This window comes from Zootoca vivipara, chromosome 6 (genome assembly GCF_963506605.1).
Source record: "Zootoca vivipara chromosome 6, rZooViv1.1, whole genome shotgun sequence".
Taxonomy (NCBI): Eukaryota; Metazoa; Chordata; class Lepidosauria; order Squamata; family Lacertidae; genus Zootoca; species Zootoca vivipara.
In genome coordinates, this window is record NC_083281.1 from 63,560,763 (window position 1) to 63,583,875 (window position 23,113).

Here is a 23,113-nt window from a genome sequence, read left to right on the forward strand (position 1 = left end):
AACTTGCCGCCAGCAGACGGGCAGACCAGAAGGCTGACCACAAGAAAGATAAGAAATGAGTTGTTTTGAATCAAACTATCGGTCCACCCCCCCCCCCTGCACATTCTGACACTGAGCAGAGTGTAGCACAGCAGCAGAGCACATGCTTTTCATGCCAGAAAACCACAGGTTCAGTCTGTGCCCTCTCCAAATGAAAAACGAAACAAAACGAAACAATAAAATATTGGGTGGCGGGCAAGACTTTGGGGCCAAGATCCCAGAGAGCTGCTGCCTATCAGAGTAGGCAGGGCTGGGCTGGATTATCCAGCTTCCTCCAACTAATAACTTGGGAATAACTTTCCAACAGCAATAGTTGTTTGACCCTGGAACTGACTACCTTGGCCATGGTCTCCCCATCACTGGAGGTTTTTAAACAAAAGCTGCCTGGTCATCTGCCAGGGACTCCAGCTTCGATTCCTGCATTGCACGAGGTTGAACTAGATGACACCTGGAATCCCTTCCAACTCTACACTTCTATTATTCTTTGATTCTATGTGAAAGAAATTGGTTCAGATCACTTCTTAATTTGAATGTACTGGATTCCTACTGCCCGAAGCAGCATGTGAATGTAAGCACGTCCTTTAGAATTCACACTCCGCATTCACATTCACATTTTGCAATGCAGTTCTCCAAGACCAGCACCCCTAAAAATGCATCACAAAAAAGAGATGTATATCAAAATGCATAATTTTGTGAAAGCAACATTTAAAAATGTATCAGTTTAGGAGAAATTGCTTGCAATGGGCAAAACTGCATGCAAAATACAGTGGTATCTCAGTTTACGAATTTAATCTGTTCCAGAAGTCCGTTCTTCAACCGAAACCATTTTTAAACTGAAGCACACTTTCCCTAATGAGGCCTTCCACTGCCGGTGCCCTTCCACCATTCGGATTCCATTCTTAGACTGAGGTAAAGTTTGCAAACCAGGACACTACTTCAAGTTTTGCAGGGTTCTTAAACCGAATAGTTCGTAAACAGGGCTGTTCTTAAACCGAGATACCACTGTATGTATCTTGGGTGCAATGAGCATTAAAATGCTAACCAATTTTCTGTTGGATTTTGCTTTTTGCTTGCAAATGGATGTAGAAATGTGGTGAGCTGAAGAATTGGGATGGGGGGGGGAATGAGAAATCAAAAATTGACAGATTTGTCCATCCCTAAGTTAAAATGCAAAGGAGACTCTGCATATATATTATATATATGAAAAATAGCTGTAAGCTGCGTACAGAAAACTGAAGCAACAACAGACTACTTAAACAAAATACATGTATTAGAAAAATACACAGTTACATATAAAAATGTTACACACACATACACACATTTATTTTCTTTCTGACAGACCCTCTCAGCCTCTGAGTTTTCAATCAGGGTCTAACAAGCTTCATACAAAATCTCATAATGAAAAGGGTTACTTGAAACAAGGGCTATTACCCTAGCCCAGGCATCCCCAAACTTTGGCCCTCCAGATGTTTTGGACTACAATTCCCATCTTCCCCGACCACTGGTCCTGTTAGCTAGGAATCATGGGAGTTGTAGGCCAAAACATCTGGAGGGCCGCAGTTTGGGGATGCCTGCCCTAGCCTCTCACTCTAGACTGGCTTTTTATGGGCAGGGCCAAGGTGGATGGTAGTTCCTCAGGTCTTATTCAGCTGCACTCTCCACACCCAGTTCCAGGTACAGCAAGTTATCTGTTTTCCCAGGGGTCCAAAGGATGGGAAAAGGGCCCCCCTCCACTCACAGCTCTTTCTGCACCCTCTGTCCTCTCCTCTCCCTCCATCTTCTTTGATGCTGACTGCTGCTATGACACATGCATGCATCACAGCCAAGATGGCCTCCTGAAGTTTGACCTCACTTGGTATATAATATCTGGGCCAGAGGAACACTTGCAATCCAAGTCTTCTGAGTGTCATAACTCATCAAGCAATAAAGCAAAGTCAAAAGAATCAGAGCGACAATCGACAAAGCTCTGTGCGTCATTAATGAATGATGAGGGCAAGAAGACAGAAGATAACTTTCCATGCATATAATAATGACGGCTTTGCTTGTGATTCTCTGTGTCTCTTCATGTTTAATAAGACGTATTGGAATTAAAAATTTAAAACCTAAGGCAATGCATTCCATAAAAGATGAGGGGGCAAGTTATTCTCTCACCAGAGTTAAGGTGTCATCATTATGAGGGCCTGTATGGAGCATGGTGCACTGCAGACTGGTGCCTGTTGCAATTGGTAGGGTGGCAGGCAGGGAGCCCAACAGTAGGTGGCGCCAAAGACAGGTAGAGCCAACTAATTCTGGTTTTGCAGCCATCCTCCTCTCTGCTGAGGAACAGCACTGAGACTAAGGAGGAGAAACCTGACAGGCAGTGCCACCCCCTTGGCTGGTTGTAAGTAAAAAGACAGGCAGGCAGCTGGGAGCTGACTGAGGGTGGACTGAGGTTGGTGGGGCCGTGCCTTACTGGTCTCAGAGAACCAGGCTCCACTAGTTGTTCAAGTAGTACAATGGGATCTACAATAAGTAGGGTAGGAGTTGCAGGTTTCTCAGACCTGATCACAGAAGGACACACTTTTTCTCAATTAAAAATGGAAACACAATTTCACTCTAGAACTGCTTACTTTTATATTATAGTTTAGAAGGCATGGATTTCCTATCTCCTGGGTTTGAAGAAAGTCCTCCATTTGGATTCCACGGCTTTCTGCTCCAAATCCAGTTTAAAGGTAAGGAACCATCAGAAGGAAACTGCACGGGAAGGCACACAGCTCATGCTGGTCACAGTCCTCCCCGCTATGGCATGCAGCACAGCGTGTCTATTTAAATTCATGTAACAGTTTCTCATGCATGCGTGCAAATGCTATGCAAATCTATGTCCTTTTTTTGGTGGCTCCTTTACTCATTTTGTGGCTACACTAATTGCTGTTGTCACAGGGTGGTCAGGGAATTCTGTTTGGTGGCATCCCACTACAACAGTGACTTGTACAGCAGTTGTGGTCAGGGAGCAAAAGCAGGGGGCTGTTGCAACTCACATTGTGCAAGGACCAGATGCCCTAACTCTCCTCTGTGAAGAATATTTGCAGCCCTTGAGACTTTTTTGGTTTAGAGCAGGCATCCCCAAACTCGGCCCTCCAGCTGTTTTGGGACTACAACTCCCATCACCCCTAGCTAACAGGACCAGTGGTCAGGGATGATGGGAACTGTAGTCCCAAAACACCTGGAGGGCTGAGTTTGGGGGTGCCTGGTTTAGAGAACCTCTGTCTGGTTGAGTCTGCAGCATACCAGAATGAAAAAGGGAGAGGCCCAGTGGCAGTGAGGTCAGCATGGTGCAAACACACCAGCAGAAGTATAGGATTGGATCTGCCAGTTTGTTTGCACCATGCCAACCTCACCTCCGCCATGCCCTTCCACCACCTACAAATGCCGGCTGGAAAAGGTGCTTAACCAGCTGCCTAAGACTACAAATAAATGAGGCTTGATATGCACCAGTGTTGCAGGGGATAAGTTTGGTTATATGTGTTTTTTTCTTTATATTTGTTTTCTTATCTTGAAGATCAGTAAAAAAAAAAAGAACTGCCAGATAATTTTGGTAAGGCCCTCTAGGAAATGCAGCCTCCCTGCAAGATGGACTCCGTGTTCCCCAATCTAACCTGGATGCAGTATAATTCAGTTACCGGTAAATAAACATGGAGTTTAATCCAGCCTTAATTTTTAAAAAAGAAAAAACTTTGCAACTGGCTGAGGTGAATCTCATGATTTTACCTTAATATCTTAGCTATGCTAGGGGACTCCTGGAAAAACCCTTTGGTGTTGTTCTTGGCACTGACCAGTGTGACTCACCCCAAAGCTATGGAGCATCTGCTCATTTCATAAGCACTTTTGCCTCTGCCTTTTATATACACAGCTGGGGACAATTTCTCCTTTTCCATTTAGCGCTGCGTCTTTTCATCACAGGCTATTAGCCTTGCTGTTTTGATTGCTTCGGGGACAAGGGCATGCAATTCTTTTAATACTTATACTTCCAGCACCATCACAACCGAAAGCTTTTGTCAGATGCCCCCCAAACAGCAGAAAAGTCCCTTTCATCAAATGCTCCAAAGTCGCAGTGGAGTAATACCATGATTAAGGCCAATTAAAATGTGAGAATATAGCAAGCAAGCCTTCATGGGGTCTCCAAAGCTCTTCCATGGGTTGAATGTTTAGCAAAAGCAAAATTTAAAAAGTGGTGGCAGGGGAAATAGAGGCAGGAAGGGGCCCTCCAGACACCCTCCTTATTGTGCATTCATGATTATTTGTGCTCACAGTGCTGTTGGGGCAGTCCTATGTGAGCCCGCTTTCAAAACTACTTGCATCTGCAATAGTTTCAGAGCAGGCACACTCCATCCTTCCCAATCGGTCCATGTCCCAGAACTTCCTTCTGAAATACTGCAACTTCTAAAACCACAGATGTTCTGGTTCATTTTCATTCTGCTTCTGTTGTGCTCTAGCTCCTGGGGCAGCAATAATGTGGCAGCATCGGAGAACACTGAAAAACAAAGTAAAGTAGAATATATTCAGCACTCCATCACTATTATTGCGTTGCAGACACAGAAGACACACTCCAGCCAGGCAAAAGCACACAAAGATGGGGCAAAGCAGAGCTGGGGAAGGGTGTGACTGAGGAGGAGGTGTTTCCTAGGAGAGTAATTAAAGACAGTTCCATATGTACAGTTAAAGACAGTTCCAGTACAGATGTAGACTGGGATAAAGATCTCCTTTTAAAGTGTTGGAAGAGGAAACACTTTACGAAAAGGCCATAGAGATGGTGCTTGTCTAATATTTAACAGGAGAGAATTACAGTGGCATCCTGATAAGGGAGTATCTTATTAGAGTGCAGTGATTGATTGGGTATATAAGGAATATACCCAAATGTATCACTAATAAGTAATATATATGATTGTGTGAAGGTCCACTGACTCTCAACATTCCAGTGCTAAACCGCTGTATGGCAATTTCTCTTTGATTAGATTCTCCCCCTCCCCACAGCCAAAATAAGAAAATGTTTTATTATAGATATGTCAATTCTCCCATTTCCCTGCAAAATGTTTGCAAAATAATAATTCACTTTACTTCTTAATTTTATTCTTTAGTTTCAAAAAATACCTATAACATCTCCACATATACCCACCCCCAGATATGTTCCATGCATGTACAATGCAACTAATGCAATCAAGCATTAAGTAAGTTTGCCAATACTTTAGAATTGGTTACATCAGTTAGGTCTGTTTCTACTTGAACCATAGGGAGCTGGTGGTAAGAGAACACCATTGTCCATTCCAGTGTATTGAATAGACATGGACCATGCAGTTTCTAAACTGTCTTTGGTCTCGGTGTTCCTAATTAGATTCTTCACCTACTGGAAAACTCCTGAAAGATAAGGGTAGAGCGAGAGATGACAGAGGTCCTTTTGGTCATATTTGCACCTTGTGACTCCAAGACAATAGGGGAACTGTTTGCCAGATGAAAAGCAGATTCACTCCTCCCCACTGACTCTGACGAAGAGTAATTTGCATGCTGTCTGTAACACCACTGGTCAGAGGGATTTGGTTTCCCATCTAAGGCAGAACACTCTTAAATCCTTTGCCATTTCCACTGCTACCCATTTGATTTTAATTAAAGCACTGCCATGAATTATAAAAGAGCAGATCTTCAAAGCCATTAATTACAGCCCCCTTGGTGTCTTTGTGCTAACATTATAATGACAAGTGGGGTGGGGGGAAACACACAAGCTATCAACATGCAGTGGGAGATGGCAGCTAGAACTACCCAAGCAGAACTATTATTCTGACATCCTTGGCATTGGGCTTTCTGATTGGGAGAGGAGGCACATCTCCTGTGAATATGGGCAGACCTGCAAGGGGGATTCGTTCAGTCTGGGAATGGCATCTGCCTCTATGGAGCACCTCTTTGGAAATGGGTCAATCCATGACAGGGATGGGCTCATCTGACTATTTGGGTTTCCCTCAGTTTTTAATTTTTCCACCAGTCTTCATTTCTCCATATTTCCATATTAATTTGCAATTTTTTTAAGTCCTCATGAAAATTCACCAGCATTTTATTGGGAATGTCTCCTAACATATACTTTTTTTTTTACAAAACAATTTCCCCTAAATATATATATAAGTTGTATTCAGCAATATATGCATGTTACCCTAATATATGCATTTCTTTGAGGGGGGATGACTGGAAAACTATGTTGCAAAATTCAGAGAAGCATGAATTTTATGTTTTCCATTCTATTAAACTGATAAGAACAGATACTAAACTTGATCTAAGCCAGGCATCCCCAAACTGCGGCCCTCCAGATGTTTTGGCCTACAACTCCCATGATCCCTAGCTAAGAGGACCAGTGGTCAGGGATGATGGGAATTGTAGTCCAAAACATCTGGAGGGCCAAAGTTTGGGGATGCCTGATCTAAGCCAAAAGGCTGAGAAGTGATGTGTTTTCCATTCTAATATTGATTCAGTAGCTGCAAATTGTTGCTGTTGCTGTTGTTGCTACCCACTCTTCCTATCAAAGGAGCCCAAGGCAGCAAACAACAAACAATTAAACAATTAAAAGATCTTTAAAAAATGTTTTTTTTTAAAAAAAATGGGAAAGATCTTGACTTTAAAGGCTTGTCTTCAGGAGGTACTAAACAGACAACACTGACGGTGTCTGTCTAATATTCAATGGAAGGTATTCCAAAGGTGCCACAGTGCTACAGACCTAATTCCTACACTGTGTGGATCAGACCTCCTGATAAGATGCAAGGGGCCCTCAGCTGCAGAGCACAGTGATGGATCATAATCATATATTTATTTATACTCCACCTTTTTCCCTGACAGGGACTCAAAGCAGCTTACAGATAAAAATGAGAACAGCTTAAACATACAAACAAGATGTATTGGGGTGAGACAATCCTTCAGCTATTGGGCAAGTATTCAGATGAATTAGGCAGGTCCATAGCTGCCAAGTTTTCCCTTTTCTCGCGAGGAAGCCTATTCAGCATAAGGGAAAATCCCTTTAAAAAAGGGATAACTTGGCAGCTATGGGCAGGTCCTCCATTAATTGTGAACGGAATCAATTTCCCTCCTCCCTTCCCTAATGCATATACACCTTTGCAGAATGAATCTGTGGAAGCAGGAAAGTCAAATAAAAGCACATTTGGAGTTTCATTGCTGGGAGCTGCAAGTGGGGAGAGCAGAAGAGTGCTCAGCAGTGCCGGATTTATGTATAGGCTAAGTAGTCTATACTAAGAAGTCTAGGGCCTCTAAATCTAGGGGGCCTCAACAGCATGTCTGCTCCCCAGCGGGCAGTCTCCCCTCTCCCAAAATTGCAAACCCAAGACTTCAGGTGAGGGCGGGGCAACTCAGGCCAGTGGGGTCCAATTTGAAGAAGTGGGGCCCAACTTTAGGTGTTTTTTTTTTGTAGGGCCACAATTCACAGCCAGAGTCTACAAAATCTTAGAGATATAAATAAAATACATTTAGTTTGCTCTGGTGCAGGGGCCCCCTTAGGAGTAGCATGCGGGGCCCAACTGCTCCAATTGCCTTAAGGTCAGCCCTGATGAGACTGGACAAGCCCTGTACCTTCTAGGTCCCTGGTGTCACTATTCCGAGTACAGACTCAAGGATTTGTTATGGAAATAAAGGGGGGCACTTATTGGAAATCAGTTTTGTCACCTCCCCCCCCCACAAACCCTGGGACGATGAGCCCAGCCAGTCGCATAAGAACTACACTACAGCATGGCCATAAACCTGTACATTCAACCGCTGAAATACACACCCAATACGTAGAAATAATGCTTATTCCACAAAATGTTTACAAAGCTCAGCTATTGCAAAAGTTTTTCAGTGTTAATTTCATGCATTTTTAAAAATCACCATGGTATTTAACAATAACATCTTATGTCCTTTAGAAGAGAAATCGTGAATTGCAGAATTTTAAATCCCCATCACCATCCTTGGCTTCACTCAATTTTGTTTATAACATTCTTCCATTTTCTTCTAGTCATGAGGGTGGGGGATGGGCCTCACAAGTGGAATATCCTAGGACCTGTTTTCATCTAAATCTGGCCCTGGTGCTCTGGTCCTGTTTTTGGCCATAGGTATCTGGCTGGCCCTGTGAGAATAGCATCCCTGGTCACCCAATGGTCAATCTAACCCAGCTGCCACTAGATCTACAGGTCTTAGGGATAGATCAGTGCCAGACATCTGCTGCACAAGATCCTTTAACTGGCACTTAGCATCTAGGACCAACCTAAGAACATAATGACTCCATCTTCGTCCAGCTCCGACTCAAGGAAGGGAGCAACGTCCATATCCTTGGAATGACTCTCCTTCAATCGGAAGCCACAACTCAAGGGACATTTTACCAGTGTGGCTGGGCCCAGCCGGCCTCATTATCCAGTCTCAGAAATGCTGCTTAAGCCCCCCTCTGTATTCATCTCATAAACAAGCATATAATTCCTTCAGCAATGCATCTGAGCTGAAACTTTACCCAAGTTGTGGTATGGAAAGACATAAACTGGTCCGTCAGCTCTTGCCTCTTTTTCTTTTCACTGTTCAAAGAGTGATCTGTCTGTTGCTACCTTAAAATCCCAGCAAAACACACATCTGGTAACTGCCCCTTCTCTTCTCCCCCCGCCTTCATGTTTCCACTGGTTTTTCAGACTTCCTCTTGCGGTGATTTGGAGACTGCGCATCTGGATTTCTTAAACATACAAAGGAATTGCTGGAGCAAGCAAAAGCAGAGAGAGTCCTGAGGAAAGTTAAGATGTGTTGATAAGCAGCTGATGGGACCTTGCAACTCAAGACACTGACCGTGCCAAGCTCTTTACGAAGACAGGGCTTCAGGGAAATAATACGAATCGAAGCAAAATGAAGATGCACATCTCCTTCGGCTTTGCTGGTTGCATGCTTAAAATCCTGTCGATCCACATCTCCATTTTTCACCCAGCCTCAGCCCCACCACCACCAACCTCGAGGCTTTCAGAAGACATACCAGGCAGAGAACTGATCCCATCACCCATCATAAAATTTCCAGGGGACATTTCTCCAAAAACTGACAAAGAACTGGCATTGGTAAGTATGTGTTTGTTTGTTTGTCGTCTTCCCCCCAACACACACCTATTTCCCTTTGAATAGTGTTTTGCAATGTCTTTCTTGCTAATTCTCTGATTCTCTGTAACCCAATAGCTGCTGCTTTCCATCTCAAAGGTTCCTGGGTGGGGAATAGGAGCTGGCAAAATTATCAGCTTTCAGAATGTTGAAGCAAGCTCTGTTTCCCCTCATAAAACTTTTAAAGTCAGGCCAGAAGTCTGTATTTTTGAATGGCTGCCCTATGCCTCTCCAAACAAAGTTCATCAAATTGCTGAAGATTTAACAGGGGAAGGGGGATTGTATAGAAAGTAAATAGAGTTTTTAAAATTTTGTTTACGAAGCATAGCTTAAGTATAGCCTGAAAGACAATTATTGTACACAGTCGGCTTTGTTTTTTAGCAGATATAATGACTAGTCTCAACCAAGATCTGCTTTTAGCAGTAACTGCCCCTTGAAGCTATTCTCAAACTATGTTCCATCTCCATTTCTGAAGCTGCACTGAAAAAGTTCAAGAGGATGTCTTAGACATTATAAGCTAGTTACAGATTTATTTTGTCTGTGTTTATTTGATCTGTCATAAAAAGTGACCTTACAGAAATGAACATTTTAGGAAAAAGGGAACCATTACATGTGCAATGCAATCTGATGCATAACTGAATTGTGCTCTATGGGGCTTAGTCACAAGTAGATATAGTATCACAGCCTAACAGGGTAACCCTATGGATGTTTACATGGACGGAATCCCATTTATCTCAATGGGGCTTACACCCTACTACTAAATGTATCTTAGGCTGTACATCAGAGTGGTGCAGTGGTTAGAATGTCAAAATAGGACCTGGGAGACCAGGGTTCAATCCACACTTGGTCATGAAGCTCATTGGGGCAGTTGCTGCCTCTCAGCCTAACCTATCTCATAGGGTTGTTGTTGTATGACACCTGGAGCTCCTCAAAGAAAAAATGGGATAGAAATGCAATCAATCCATCTTTACAAGCGTGTAAGCCCCATTGAGCATAATGGGACTTCCTCCTGAGACAGCATGCAAAGGTCTGTGCAGTTAGGGCAGGAATAGCCAATGTGGTACCATCCAGATGTTGCTGATCTCCCACCTCACCTTTGACTATTGACCATGCTGGCTAGGGCTGATGGGTCTTGGGCCCCATCTGTACCATACATTTAAATAACTATCCTACCACTTTAAAGAGTCCAATATTTTCAGGCTCTAGATTGGCCCCACCCAGCCAGGCTGGTCATTGGGCTGTGCTAAGGAAAGGTCAGCATAAGGGCTTCCTGTTCAGCCTGGAACCTTGTCCGAGCAACAGGCTGTCTTCACCCTGGTGCTTTTCTGTGAATCCTTTGGCTTTGATTTCGTGGCTCTCCTTCAGACTCCTCAAATGCTGGGTCGATTTGGGCTATCTGAGCCCAAGCCCAGACACCATCACCACACAAATTGGCTTGAGTTGGTTTGGGATTCAGGTGTTGGCTAAATCTGGTGCACAGCCCTACCACATTCCCTTGTGGGTGGCCTTCCAGGAGCCACATGTCAGGGTCAAGGAAGATCAGGGGCAAAAGGGAGTAGTGCAATCAATGTGACTTCATACAGCTACCGTGTTTCCCCCTTTTTAAGACACCGTCTTATTCTTTTTTTTTACTCAAAAAAACACACGGTGTCTTATTTTCAGGGGGTGTCTTGTACCTTAAGGCCTCCTTGGAGGGGCCAGGCAGCTGGCTGGGGTGCTGCTGGGCGCTCTGTGCGGCGCTGCAGCAGCAGCTGGGTCCAGGCACCAAGGCAGCAGGCCGCTGGCTCAGTGCTTCGTCCGGCGCTGCGGAGCGCTCCGAGCCTCTGAGAGCCAGCAGGACGAGGAGGAGGCTTGCCGGGTCGTCGACCTAGCAGTGTGCGCGGAGCGCCCCGAGCCTCTGAGAGCCAGCAGGACGAGGAGGAGGCTTGCCGGGTCGTCGCCCAGCAGCACGCGCGGAGCGCCCCGAGCCTCTGAGAGCCAGCAGGACGAGGAGGAGGCTTGCCGGGTCGTCGCCCAGCAGCGCGCGCGGAGCGCCCCGAGCCTCTGAGAGCCAGCAGGACGAGGAGGAGGCTTGCCGGGTCGTTGCCCAGCAGCGCGCGCGGAGCGCCCCGAGCCTCCGGCAGCCAGCAGCAGCAACAACAATCCCAGAGGCTCGGGGCGCTTCGCGCGCGCTGCTGGGCGACGACCCGGCAAGCCTCCTCCTCGTCCTGCTGGCTCTCAGAGGCTCGGGGCGCTCCGCGCGCGCTGCTGGGCGACGACCCGGCAAGCCTCCTCCTCGTCCTGCTGGCTCTCAGAGGCTCGGGGCGCTCCGCGCGCGCTGCTGGGCGACGACCCGGCAAGCCTCCTCCTCGTCCTGCTGGCTCTCAGAGGCTCGGGGCGCTCCGCGCGCGCTGCTGGGCGACGACCCGGCAAGCCTCCTCCTCGTCCTGCTGACTCTCAGAGGCTCGGGGCGCTCCGCGCGCCCGAGCCAGCAGCCTGGCCTCTCTTTTTTTGCCTGCCCGAGGCGGCCTGCCGCCCCGCCACTGGAACCAGCGGCTTGCTCGCAGAGGCTCAGGGTGCTCCGCGCGCACTGCTGGATGCCGACCTGGCAAGCCGCCTCCTGCTCTTGCCGGCTCCCAGAGGCTCGGGGCACTGCTTTTCTATACTCTTGCCGCGGCCAGCGTGCTGGGTCCCGCTGGCTGGCTGGGGCACTCAGCGGTCTCGCTCCTCGGAGGTATGGCTTATTTTCAGGGTATGGCTTTTATTTCCTAAACACTTAAAATCCTGCTATGGCTTATATAATGACTACGTCTTAAAATAGGGGAAACACGGTAGGTACATTCCAGCCATGCAGAAGTCAGTGTTTGCTACACCCACCCACATCACCTCTCCATCCAGGCATGATCATGCAATCCAAGCCAGGCTAAAGCACTGGAGCAGACTAAAGAGCACTGCTGTTGAGGGGTGTGGCTGTCCCATCCTTGAGGCAGGCACCCCAGGACATAGAATCTGCAGGTGCCCACTGCCAGAGAAGTGAGGGGCAGGCAGCAGCTTCTGGTGAGCCCCACAAAATTGTGTGGAAGCCTCTGGGACATCTTATGTGATCTTCCTGGAACCTGCAACCTCACAACCCCGGTAAGTGAGGATTTGGCAGGGACAGCAAGCAGGGGTGAGAAGAGCATACAGGGCAGCATCTTCCCATTTCTCCTCTGGCTGTGAAATGGGAGGTGCCACCACTGGCTTTGGGAGAGGATGCAGCTTAAGGAGAGAGAGCCCTGGAGTTGGTAGCCAACACTGTCTCCCGTGGAAGTGAGTTCCATAGTTTAATCATGCACTTAACGAAGAAATGCTTTCTTTTGGTAAGGAGGTACTGCTGTTGAGCTATGGGCCCATCCAGACTGGGGATGGTTGTTTTTCGCTGGTGTAATCTACAATATGTCATTGACACAATAATAATGCATCAGTGGGGGATATATACTAGGTAGCCCACACATCGTTTTGCTTTATTTGTTGTCCTGCAATGCTTCCCCATTGTTGCCACATTGTTGCCATCTGGTGGGGCACACTTGCATGCTAGTGCAACTAAATTGGGATGAAACCGCAATAACCCTGGAATATTTATGTTCTGAAAAGTAACAGGATTTCAGCAGGAAGTTATAGGGTTGGGGGGAGAGGGGGTTTATTGGTTTGTTTTCTACTTGTTCTTATTTGTATTATATATCTTGTGGGGGGGGGTTCTTGTATTTTATGTTGTGAACCCCCCTGAGATCCACAGATAAAGGGCGGTATACAAATTTAATAAATAACAGCAGCAATAATAATAATAATAATAATAATAATAATAATAATAATAATAATAATAATAGACATGCGGTGATCATAAGTGAAGCAGCATGTCCATGCCAAAACCTTTGCAGACACAAATGATATTGAGAGCAGGACCCCGAGACCTTCATAAGCACCAAGCATCATGGTGATGACCAAAGTGTATCTGGATGAACCCTACATAACTCAATGTTGGCTGGGGTTGCTGGGAGTTGCAGTCTAAAACATTTGCAAGGCAATTTGCAAGGTATCAAGGTGGAGAAGCCTGGTGCAAAACACAAAACTGGAGCTTAGTGTTTGGGAGGTAGCTTTGGTAGTGCGACACAACAGAGTGTTTATTTTTGGGGAGGGGGTTTGGACAAATCTGGAATGCAAATCCCGTAGGAAGTAGCTGTCTATTTGCTTAAGGAAGGGAGCATCTGGAGGGGACCACATCGATTGCTCCTGGGTTAAGTTATAAAGCCAAGAAAAACATTACTGGGAGGTGGGCAGGGAGTAACACTGTTTTTCTGGCAACTGTTTGAAAAAACAGAAGAATCCAGCCAGGCAAGCTTCCCCCCTCCTTCCCCTGGTGAATTGGCATGGCAACTCTAATCCCACCCACACTGTGCTTAGTGGACTGTTGCCCTGATATTATCAGTGACTTGAATAAGGTGCAGAAAAGGGCGGTCAGAGGGATGGGGCACCTTCTGTGCTTGGAGAGGTTAACAGCACAATCCTATGCAGGTCTACTCAGAAGGACGTCTGAGTTTGGGGAAGGGCTGTAGCTCAGTGGTAGAGCATCTGCTCTGCGTGCAGGTCTCCAGTTCAATCTCTGACATCTCCAGGCAGGGATGGGAGAGACTCCCTGCCTAGAACTCTGGGGAGCTGATGCCAGTCCGTGTAGACAATACTGAGCTAGACTGACCAATGGTCGGACTCAGGACTCAGCTATACAGCTGCAAATGAAACATTTTAAGTGTGTTGTAAAGTGCTTTATGAGGTATGCAGGTGGTGCTGTGGGTTAAACCACAGAGCCTAGGACTTGCTGATCAGAAGGTTGGCGGTTCGAATCCCCACGATGGGGTGAGCTCCCATTGTTTGGTCCCAGCTCCTGCCCACCTAGCAGTTCGAAAGCACGTCAAAGTGCAAGTAGATAAATAGGTACCACTACAGCGGGAAGGTAAACAGTGTTTCCATGTGCTGCACTGGTTCGCCAGAAGCGGCTTTGTCATGCTGGCCACATGACCTGGAAGCTGTACTCCGGCTCCCTTGGCCAATAACGCGAGATGAGCGCCACAACCCCCGAGTCGGTCATGGCTGGACCTAATGGTCAGGGGTCCCTTTACCTAAAGTGCTTTATACAAATGTGACACTAGATGGTGATGCTGAGCTATGGCAAATTCAATATATTTTTCAAAACGTTTTTTTTAAAAAAGCATTTTCATAGCGTTTTTAATATGTGTCTAGAGATTCTACCTCAGTATAAGGCAGCTTTATTTGTACCTATCTTCAGCTGTACTGAGTGGGCTTACTCTCACGTAAGTGTGTATTGGGTTGCAGCCTAAAGTATTTGGAACTTTAGTTTAGGCTGGGGTGGGTGGGTTGGTGGAGAGAGAAATCCACTCAGTTTCACATTTTAATGCAAACCTACCTAATGTGAAATGCAAGTCAATGCACAGAATACAGTTATATTTTGAAATTATGTGATGCGTTTCTCAGACTAAAAACCATACACGAGGAAGCACAGATGGTGGAGAGCTGTACAAATATCCTGTATGCATGGGTTCATGAAAATAATGTACCAAATGTATTGTATTAGGGAGAATTTGCCTGCAAAAAGGTGAGAGATGGGGGAACTGCATACTAAAGTGTATATTAGCAGGGATGTGCACGAAAATGTGGTTAAATAAACATATAAAAATGGGATACACACACACACACACACACACACACACACACACACACACACAAACTGATCTAGAACTGAGGCAAATTGAGCCCAACAACTTCTGGAGGGCACCATATTAGCTACATCTGCTGTCGGTTTTTGAAATCTGCATGAGCATCATCAAGTTACGAGCAATAATTTTGACCCCTATTTCCCCCTCATGCTACTCCCCTCCCCACCACACTTTTCACCTACCATCACCTGTAGTTACAATGCTTTGCTAGTGACAAGTACAACTGAAAGTGTATAGTCCATTGTGTCTGAAACCCTTGCAAACTTGTCCACAATTCATTGTTCCTTGGGAAATATTTACCAGCTCACCTATTCACACATTTTCATTACATGTGTGTGTATGTGTGTAACAGCTTAACAATTCCCATCTATAAAAGCTGTCCTCTCTGGTCACCTTGAAATAATTCCTTCTCACCACTGGTGAGCCATCAGAGAAGTTTCCAAACTTCTTCGAAATCCTGTTGTAACTGATTGTGCTGTTCTCTTTTCTTTTTGGTTGAAGCAATACCTCAACAAGTATTATGGGTGCCCAAAAGACAACTGCAACCTCATGGTGCTGAAAGATACCTTGAAGAAAATGCAGAAATTCTTTGGGCTTCCTGAAACTGGAGAACTGGACCAAAACACCATAGATACAATGAAGAAGCCCCGTTGTGGCAATCCGGATGTGGCCAATTATAATTTCTTCCCGAGAAAACCAAAATGGGAGAAAAATCTCGTCACATACAGGTATGCATGCATATTATCAGGCAAAACATTCCATGTTAGGGTGCAATCTTAACCTCACTTATCTGGGAGCAAGTTCCATTGAGTAGACAGGCATCATACTTGGTTGTCCCAAGAAGGAAGCCATTTTATAACTTCTAACAGTTTAGCAAGACCTTCTTACCAGGTCTGTTCTCATTTTGTATTTTTTTGTTGTGAACTGCCCTGTGATCTTTGGATGAAGGGCAGTATACAAATTTTGATGATGATGAGAGACAGAGAGATCAAGAAATGGAAGTAGATTTGTAAGAGTAGTTTCAAAACATCCCCTCCCCTTTACTTCAAATGTATAGGAGGGAAAAGCAAAGCATGAATGGGGTACCTCTGAGACGCCAGTGTTGTACAGGACAAAGCAAGCCTGGGGTGCAATGTAACTTTCCCAGAATTGAAATCTCAACACTAAGAGATGTCATACTCTTTACACAGCAGGAGCAATCCTAACCCTCAATATCCAGCATTAAAAAGAGGGGGAGCATCTTTGGCCATTATTCTAGAACACCATGAGTTCTTCTGGGAGAATAATGGCTATCCCTTTCTTCCGAATGCTGTTGTTCCATACAACTCCACAGAACAAAACACCACAGGCTCCACTTTGTCTGCCTCTCTCTCCTTTTGCTTCTTAAAAAATAAAATAAATATAGTTGTTTTTTAAAAAAAAAATCTGGCACTGAGCTGGAGATGATATTAACCCCACATCGATGTTATGCCTGCAGAAAGAAAGCCGAACCAAAATTACGCTGCGATCTGGACAGCAAATTGTTTAACAAGCACTTCATCGTCCATTAAAGTCTGGCGGGATCAGTCTTAGGCGGGAGGAAGTACAGCAGGGCTCTTTTAATGATTTCCATATCTATTTAAGTCCCGTGGCTCAGCTTTTTAGTGTGTGCATCCTTTTCCAGTGCCTCGTACAGACAGTGTTGCCGGCCAGAAATTAATAATGGCACACAAGCAAGTGTGTGTGTGTGTGTGTGAGAGAGAGAGAGAGAGAGAGAGAGAGGGAGAGCAATTCAGTTTGCACTTATTTGGAAATAAGCCCCATTGAACACTGTGGAACTTGCTTTAAAAAAACAAAACCCAAAGGCTCAGGCTGTACATTTCGTAGGAACTTTGGCTTAAAACACAGATGGGGAACATCTGTGGTCCTCTAGATCAGTGTTTCCCAACCAGTGTGCCTCCAGATGTTTTGGGACTACAACTCCCATCATCCCTAGCTAGCAAGACCAGTGGTCAGGAATGATGGGAGTTGTAGTCCCAAAACATCTGGAGGCACACTGGTTGGGAAACACTGCTCTAGATGTTGTTTAGCTACAGCTCCTGTCATCTCTGAATTTGGGCTTGCTGGGAGATGGAGTCACCACCAGGTTCTCTATCCCTAGCTTAAAAGGTTGCTTAATGCTTTCTTTCAGGAGCATTCCAGAGACATTGGCCCAAGCTTTGGGTCTTTCCCATTAAGCCCCAGGTCCCCGAGCTTCTCTTCCTTTAAACACTATAAAAGAAATTGTTTAAAGGGGTTGTTGCTCACGGTGCAAATTGCCATGCCAGTGAGATCCAAGGCACCCCACTATCTTAATTTGCACATATAAACTAGTCCTGGATCTCTCCAGGTAGACCCAATCTGGCCCAACCTGTTCTAGCCAAATCCCAAATTAACCCCAATCTGCCCGATTTGCTTTGGGATTTGGCTATAGCTGGTTCACAGCTCTAGTAACATAACTACCACCATCACCACCATCAGCAGCATTATAAGAACACTGTGCAACAGGGAATTAGAACAGACATGAATCCTTAACACACATACACCCCCAAAATGATGAGTCTTATGTTAAAAGACTGATTAGTTAGCTATAGGGCTCTTTGTATTGCTTTTTACTGCACGAGACTTAGCATGGCTGCTATCCCTTTGGGGGATTTTCTCCAACTGATCCATACCCTTCTCTGTTTTCTCACCCCACCCCACCCTACTTTTATTGTGAAGGATTTTAGGCTACACCCCAGATCTGGACTCAGAAACTGTGGATGATGCTTTTGCCCGAGCCTTTAAAGTCTGGAGTGATGTCACACCATTGGAGTTTTCCCGAATTCATGATGGTGAAGCAGATATCATGATCAATTTTGGACGATGGGGTAAATATCTCCATACAGCATTGTGGATAAAAAAACCTGAGGGACAATACAGCTCTCTGTATGTAGACCACCCACCCATAGAGCACTTGACTGGATCAGTCCAATAGCATATATATAATATATATAGTGCACTTCAGAACTGTTCAAATTCACCTGGTACAGTCATTATCTCAGTTGTCCTTACTAGAACTCTATGAGGGAGGTCAACAATACTATTGTGCTTGACTTGCTGAAGCTGACAGAACATCAGGTAGCAGAACTAGGAATGCTCTCAAGGGGTAAGGAGGAAAGAGTAGGGCCCAAGGGTGGTTTGGGATGGCTCTGAGGGCAGATCAGAACAATTGGGGGAAGGTTTAGAGGCCATGACCAGTTCAAAACCACCATCATGATTGGTGGGAGAGAGACAGCCACTCCTGTCTTTGAGGCCCTCCAGAAAAGTGGGGCATTCTTTGTGGGTGTCTCCTGCAAAGTGTCTTTGATGCAATAATAAGGCATCAGTGGTGGATTTATACTGGGCATCATTCCACTCTATTCATTATTCTGGATTGCTTCTCTGGTATCCACCCATTGTTGCAATTTGGAGGAGGACTATAGTGCAACAAAAGTGGGATAATACCACCACCACCACCCTGGAACATTTGGGGTATAAAAAGACAGGATTTCAGGATACAGGTAGGTAGCCATGTTGGTCTGCCGTAGTCAAAACAAAATAAAAAAATCATTCTACTAGCACCTTAAAGACCAACTAAGTTTGTTGTTGGTATGAGCTTTCGTGTGCATGCACACTTCTTCAGATTCTTCAGATTTCAGGAGGAAGCTAACAGGACATGTACCAATTGGAAATGAAGCAATATGTCTGCCCCATAACATTTGCATGCTCAAACAGGATTGAAAGTGAGATTGCCTAAAGCTGCCCTGGTGCCATCCTGACCACAAATCCTCATGAAGGAACAATGAAAGAAGGATACCTGGAGGGGCCCTTTATTTCAACTGACCTGAATGTGGGTACTTGGGCACATGCAGACACCCAAACAGGCCCATTTTGTTTGTTTGCTCCATTACAATGGCATAATAGAATTGATGATTTGGAAGGGAATCTGGTCGTCCACTGTGAGAAAAGGATGCTGGGCTGGATGGGCTTTTGGCCTGATCCAGCAGAGCTCTTCCTATGTTATTAAGTCTGCTCCATTCTTCTGGGATTCTGCCCTTCTATCCCTAGGAAGGGGTTTCACTTCTCAGCTATGCTCTGCCAGTGTGCCTCCGGCTGGCCTTGCTCTAACCTAAGGCACACATAGCTGAGAACTCAGGGTTTGGCTGGGAGCATCTGACATTTGTTTCCAATGGCAAGGGATCAAACCCAGAAAGTCCTCAGTGATGCAAAAGTGGTCACCGCAGGCAGTGTCGATGGCCAGGCTGCTGGTGAGAGACTGATGAATAACAGGGTTATGCCCTTGCCAGGAGGCTGCTTTTCCAAGAAAAGCTTTCGGTGAAATAACGGGAGAAGCCAAGAACTCGGCCTTTACCCGAGGAGGAAGGAGAGACTTGAAATGACTTGGTGCAGAAAATACACACGGCTTTATTCACAGACACCCAAGGGGGGGGGAGGGAACCAAGGTAGAACATCTGCTTTGTATGCATAAGGTCCCAGGTTCAGTTCCTGGCATCTTAGTATAAGGCAGTTTCCTGTGTTGGTGGGGAGACCACAATAAGAAAGGCAAAAAAGGGAAATGCAGTATTTATTTATATATTTCAGGGGTGTGTTTTCCCGCTACTGCCAATAGGTCCCAGAGAAGATTTTTCATCAATAAAATGTAAATCAGCACAAGAGATTAAAAATCAAATATAATAAAAATAATTCTCAAACTCTAACGCACACAAAGTAAAACAGAAAGGGACGCATTAAATGATTCATCAGCCCATAAAAATTGTAGAAAAAACAACCTAGCTATTTTAAAGAGGGCATGATTATTCAACCATTTTAGATAATTGTTTTCCTGTATTTAATGCCACTTGATTTCTTCTTTCTTCTGCAGAGCATGGTGATGGGTATCCTTTTGATGGCAAGGATGGTCTCCTGGCTCACGCCTTTGCCCCTGGACCCGGGGTTGGTGGGGACTCCCATTTTGACGATGATGAGCTTTGGACTTTGGGTGAAGGACAAGGTATGGCAGCTGCTGATGGATTCAAAACATCGCCGAATGTTGACTGTTGCCGGAAAGACTGGACAGCATAACAGTGTAGATCAGCCTCCCCCAACCCAATACAATCTAGATGTTGTTGGACTCCAGCCCCCACCATCCCTGACCACTGACTATGCTAACTGAGGCTGATGGGAATTGGAGTCCAAAATATACACATGACACCAGGTTTGGGAAGGCTGGTGTAGATTTAGGGCTGATCCGTGTTGGTTCAGGGTGATAGGCTAATATTTAGGAACTTATTGAAAATACTATAATTTAAATGCTGAAGCCAGCACCGCCACTGAGCAATGGCCGATGTCAGGAAGGCATCAGAAAAACAATATAAAAAAAATAGTGGGTCACATAAGGTCTTCACAGATTAGCTTACATTAATGTATTTCCAGGTGACTCTCCTGTAGTTCAATGTCTAAGCAAGTTCTGCTTTTAGCTGAAGTGTTCTTTGACACCCCGCTCTAGAAATTCTGCTGAGAAACTCACATTTATATTTTGACCCCTCCTGACAGAGTATCTCTTATTTCCCTTTCAAGTTGTTAGAGTGAAATACGGCAATGCAGATGGGGAATTCTGCAAATTCCCATTCCTGTTCAATGACAAAGAATATAACAGCTGCACAGACGCAGGTCGGAGTGATGGATTCCTTTGGTGTTCGACAACATACAACTTTGATGCGGATGGCAAATACGGATTCTGTCCCCATGAATGTAAGTTGACTGACAGAAACAGAGAGCTGTGCTTTGTTTTAATTTGGAAGCATATTGTGGCCTTTCCCAGATGACTTTTTGCTTGTCTTTAGTTTCCCATTGGAAATACGGGGTCAATGGTTGCATCAGTGTGCCTCCAATTGTGTAAGTTGGCCAGGTCCCTTCCATGCAAAATCCCTTTGGAGACATCAGAGTGCTGGACATGATAGTTTTGGGGAGCACTTGTGGTATTATAGTACTTTAAATAGAAGGTGCAAATGTGGCTGAAATATCACCACTATCAACATGAAACCAATCAGCTTCTTGCTTTTAAGATTTCTGCCCACTCCATCCCAGATATTTAGCAAAACTAGAAAAATGACGTATTTAATCATGTTTTGTTTGTTTGGTGTTGTTTTTCCAAAGCTATGTTCCCCCATAAACTTGACACACAAGGGGATTCCCACCACAAGTGATAAGATGTCCCCTGGTATACTCCAAGAAGCCAAAAAAATAGAGACAGGGGTCAGCAAGGCTTACTGAGCATGGGCTGGATAACTCCCGCAGAGATCCTCCATGGGGCGGACCAGCGCCGCGCGCCGCCGCAAATCGCTTCTGTGCATGCCCAGTTGCCAAAAATCGTGTCTGTGCAGACATGATTTCTGGTGCTGCGGGCATGCGCAGAGGCGATTTCTGGCATCTGGGCATGCACAGAAACGATTTCCAGAGTCGCAGAAGAGAGTCCCCGCACCGCGCTGCATGGGTTTAGCACAGCACATGGGGACTTGCCAAGTGGGCGGCTCAGTTTGGGGGCGGCTCATGGACAAGTTAAGTGACCCTCGTGGGCTGCTTCTGGCCCATGGGCCTTAGATTGCCAACCTCTGCTCTTACTGATGTAAGATAAATTTACTGGAGCATTATGCCAACAACATATAATTTGGACTTGTGAATCCCCACAACTGGTTTTCTGAGGCAAACCTCTTTCAGCAGTGGTGTTGCTAGTAGCCATGATGGCTATGTACTCATGGATAGTTTTATCCCCTGTGAATTTATCTACTCTCTTTTTAAAGCCTCCCAAGTTGGTGGCCATCTTGTGGCAGTGTATTCCCTTGTTTAATTATGCACTGTGTGCAATGCTAAAATTTGTCTGGTCTGAATCGCTCACCATAGAACTTCACTGGATAACCTAAGTTTCTAGTATTATGGAGAGGGGGGTACTCTTGGCTTGCTCCTTAATTCTTTTTTAAACTAGAATGGATGGAGTTTGAACCTGGGACCACTTGTGTTCAAAGCATGCATTCTGCCACTCTCTGCTAGGAGAAGTGGGTCAGGAACCTGAAGAATGGTGGTGCTAGCACATCACACTAATAAAATCTCTGCAAAATAAGAACAATGCTTTATCTTGGGCAGGTACCAGGAAATAGACCCTACTCATTGTAAGTACAGTAGAAAAATATGAGATGCGCTTTGATGAGTTGCATGTGTCCACTTCCATATTGTAAGACAAGAATTATAGAGCTCTTATCGGTCTCTCAGAGAGATATAACTGTATGTTGTCAAAGATAGGAAGAGTGATATGAGACCATTAGATCCCAGTTATCTTCATTCTGCCACATTTTGTTGTACGGGAAGCCTTGAAGCTTTCAGAGGCAGAAAATGATGTTTTAAGCTCAGCTTTTTCTTCTTCTTACAAAGCTCCTCAAGCTGCCCAGTTTTTAAGCAGAGAAAAAGTGATGCTCTATACTTTGAGAAACCACACATTCAAATACTGGGGGGGGGGGAGTTCTGTGGAATCTGGCAAGCTGAGCTTCTATTTGGTTCCTTGCTCTTGTGAGCTGTGGATATAGAAAGCCAAGATTTACAGACAATTTCTCTCTTTGAAATTTGGAAGGAATTCTTAAAGGGGAAAAACTTGTTCACAGATTGTAAAATTGGTGCGGTCTGTTGTTCTCAAGCCAGGATGTCAAATGTGGAGACAATTTTTAGGAAGGAGGAAAGTTAGATGCTAAATATATATGTATCTACTTTCTCTCTGCCAACACTCTTTGCTCCTCATAATAAAATATCTCTCTGGCTGGTCCTGTAGTAGGAAATGATGTCCTTGTTCTCTTCCAGCACATTTTCCTCCAATTTCTTATACACTAGCAGCATTGCCAGATCCCTTAAATGTCAAACCTGACACTTGGGAGGTGGAGCCTTGGAGCTAAAAGGTGATACTTGCATAGCTGCCAAGTTCTCCCCTTTTTTAAGGGAAATTCCCTTATGCTGAATAGGCTTCCTCGCGAGAAAAGGGAAAACTTGGCAGCTATGTACTTGGCAGAACTGGGGATGGAGACTGGTGAGAAAAGGTGCAGCCTAGTGGTACACAGGGAGCACAGAAGGTTGGCCCAAGCTTTATACCAATGTACCACCTACTAAGCTACCAGGAAATG

The 23,113-nt window shown here is 45.2% G+C and overlaps 1 protein-coding gene across 1 annotated transcript in view; it reads left to right on the top strand.

Moving 5' to 3' along the window:
• Positions 1-8,717: 8,717 nt before the first annotated feature.
• The window catches only part of MMP2 (matrix metallopeptidase 2), a 30,860-nt gene continuing 16,464 nt past the window's right edge, over positions 8,718-23,113 (top strand). The window contains exons 1-5 of the mRNA XM_035119444.2: positions 8,718-9,129; positions 15,414-15,640; positions 17,652-17,800; positions 19,834-19,962; positions 20,529-20,702. Of these exons, the coding sequence (XP_034975335.2) occupies positions 8,926-9,129; positions 15,414-15,640; positions 17,652-17,800; positions 19,834-19,962; positions 20,529-20,702 (883 nt within the window). The 5' untranslated portion in view covers positions 8,718-8,925. The remainder of the gene's footprint in view (positions 9,130-15,413; positions 15,641-17,651; positions 17,801-19,833; positions 19,963-20,528; positions 20,703-23,113) is intronic.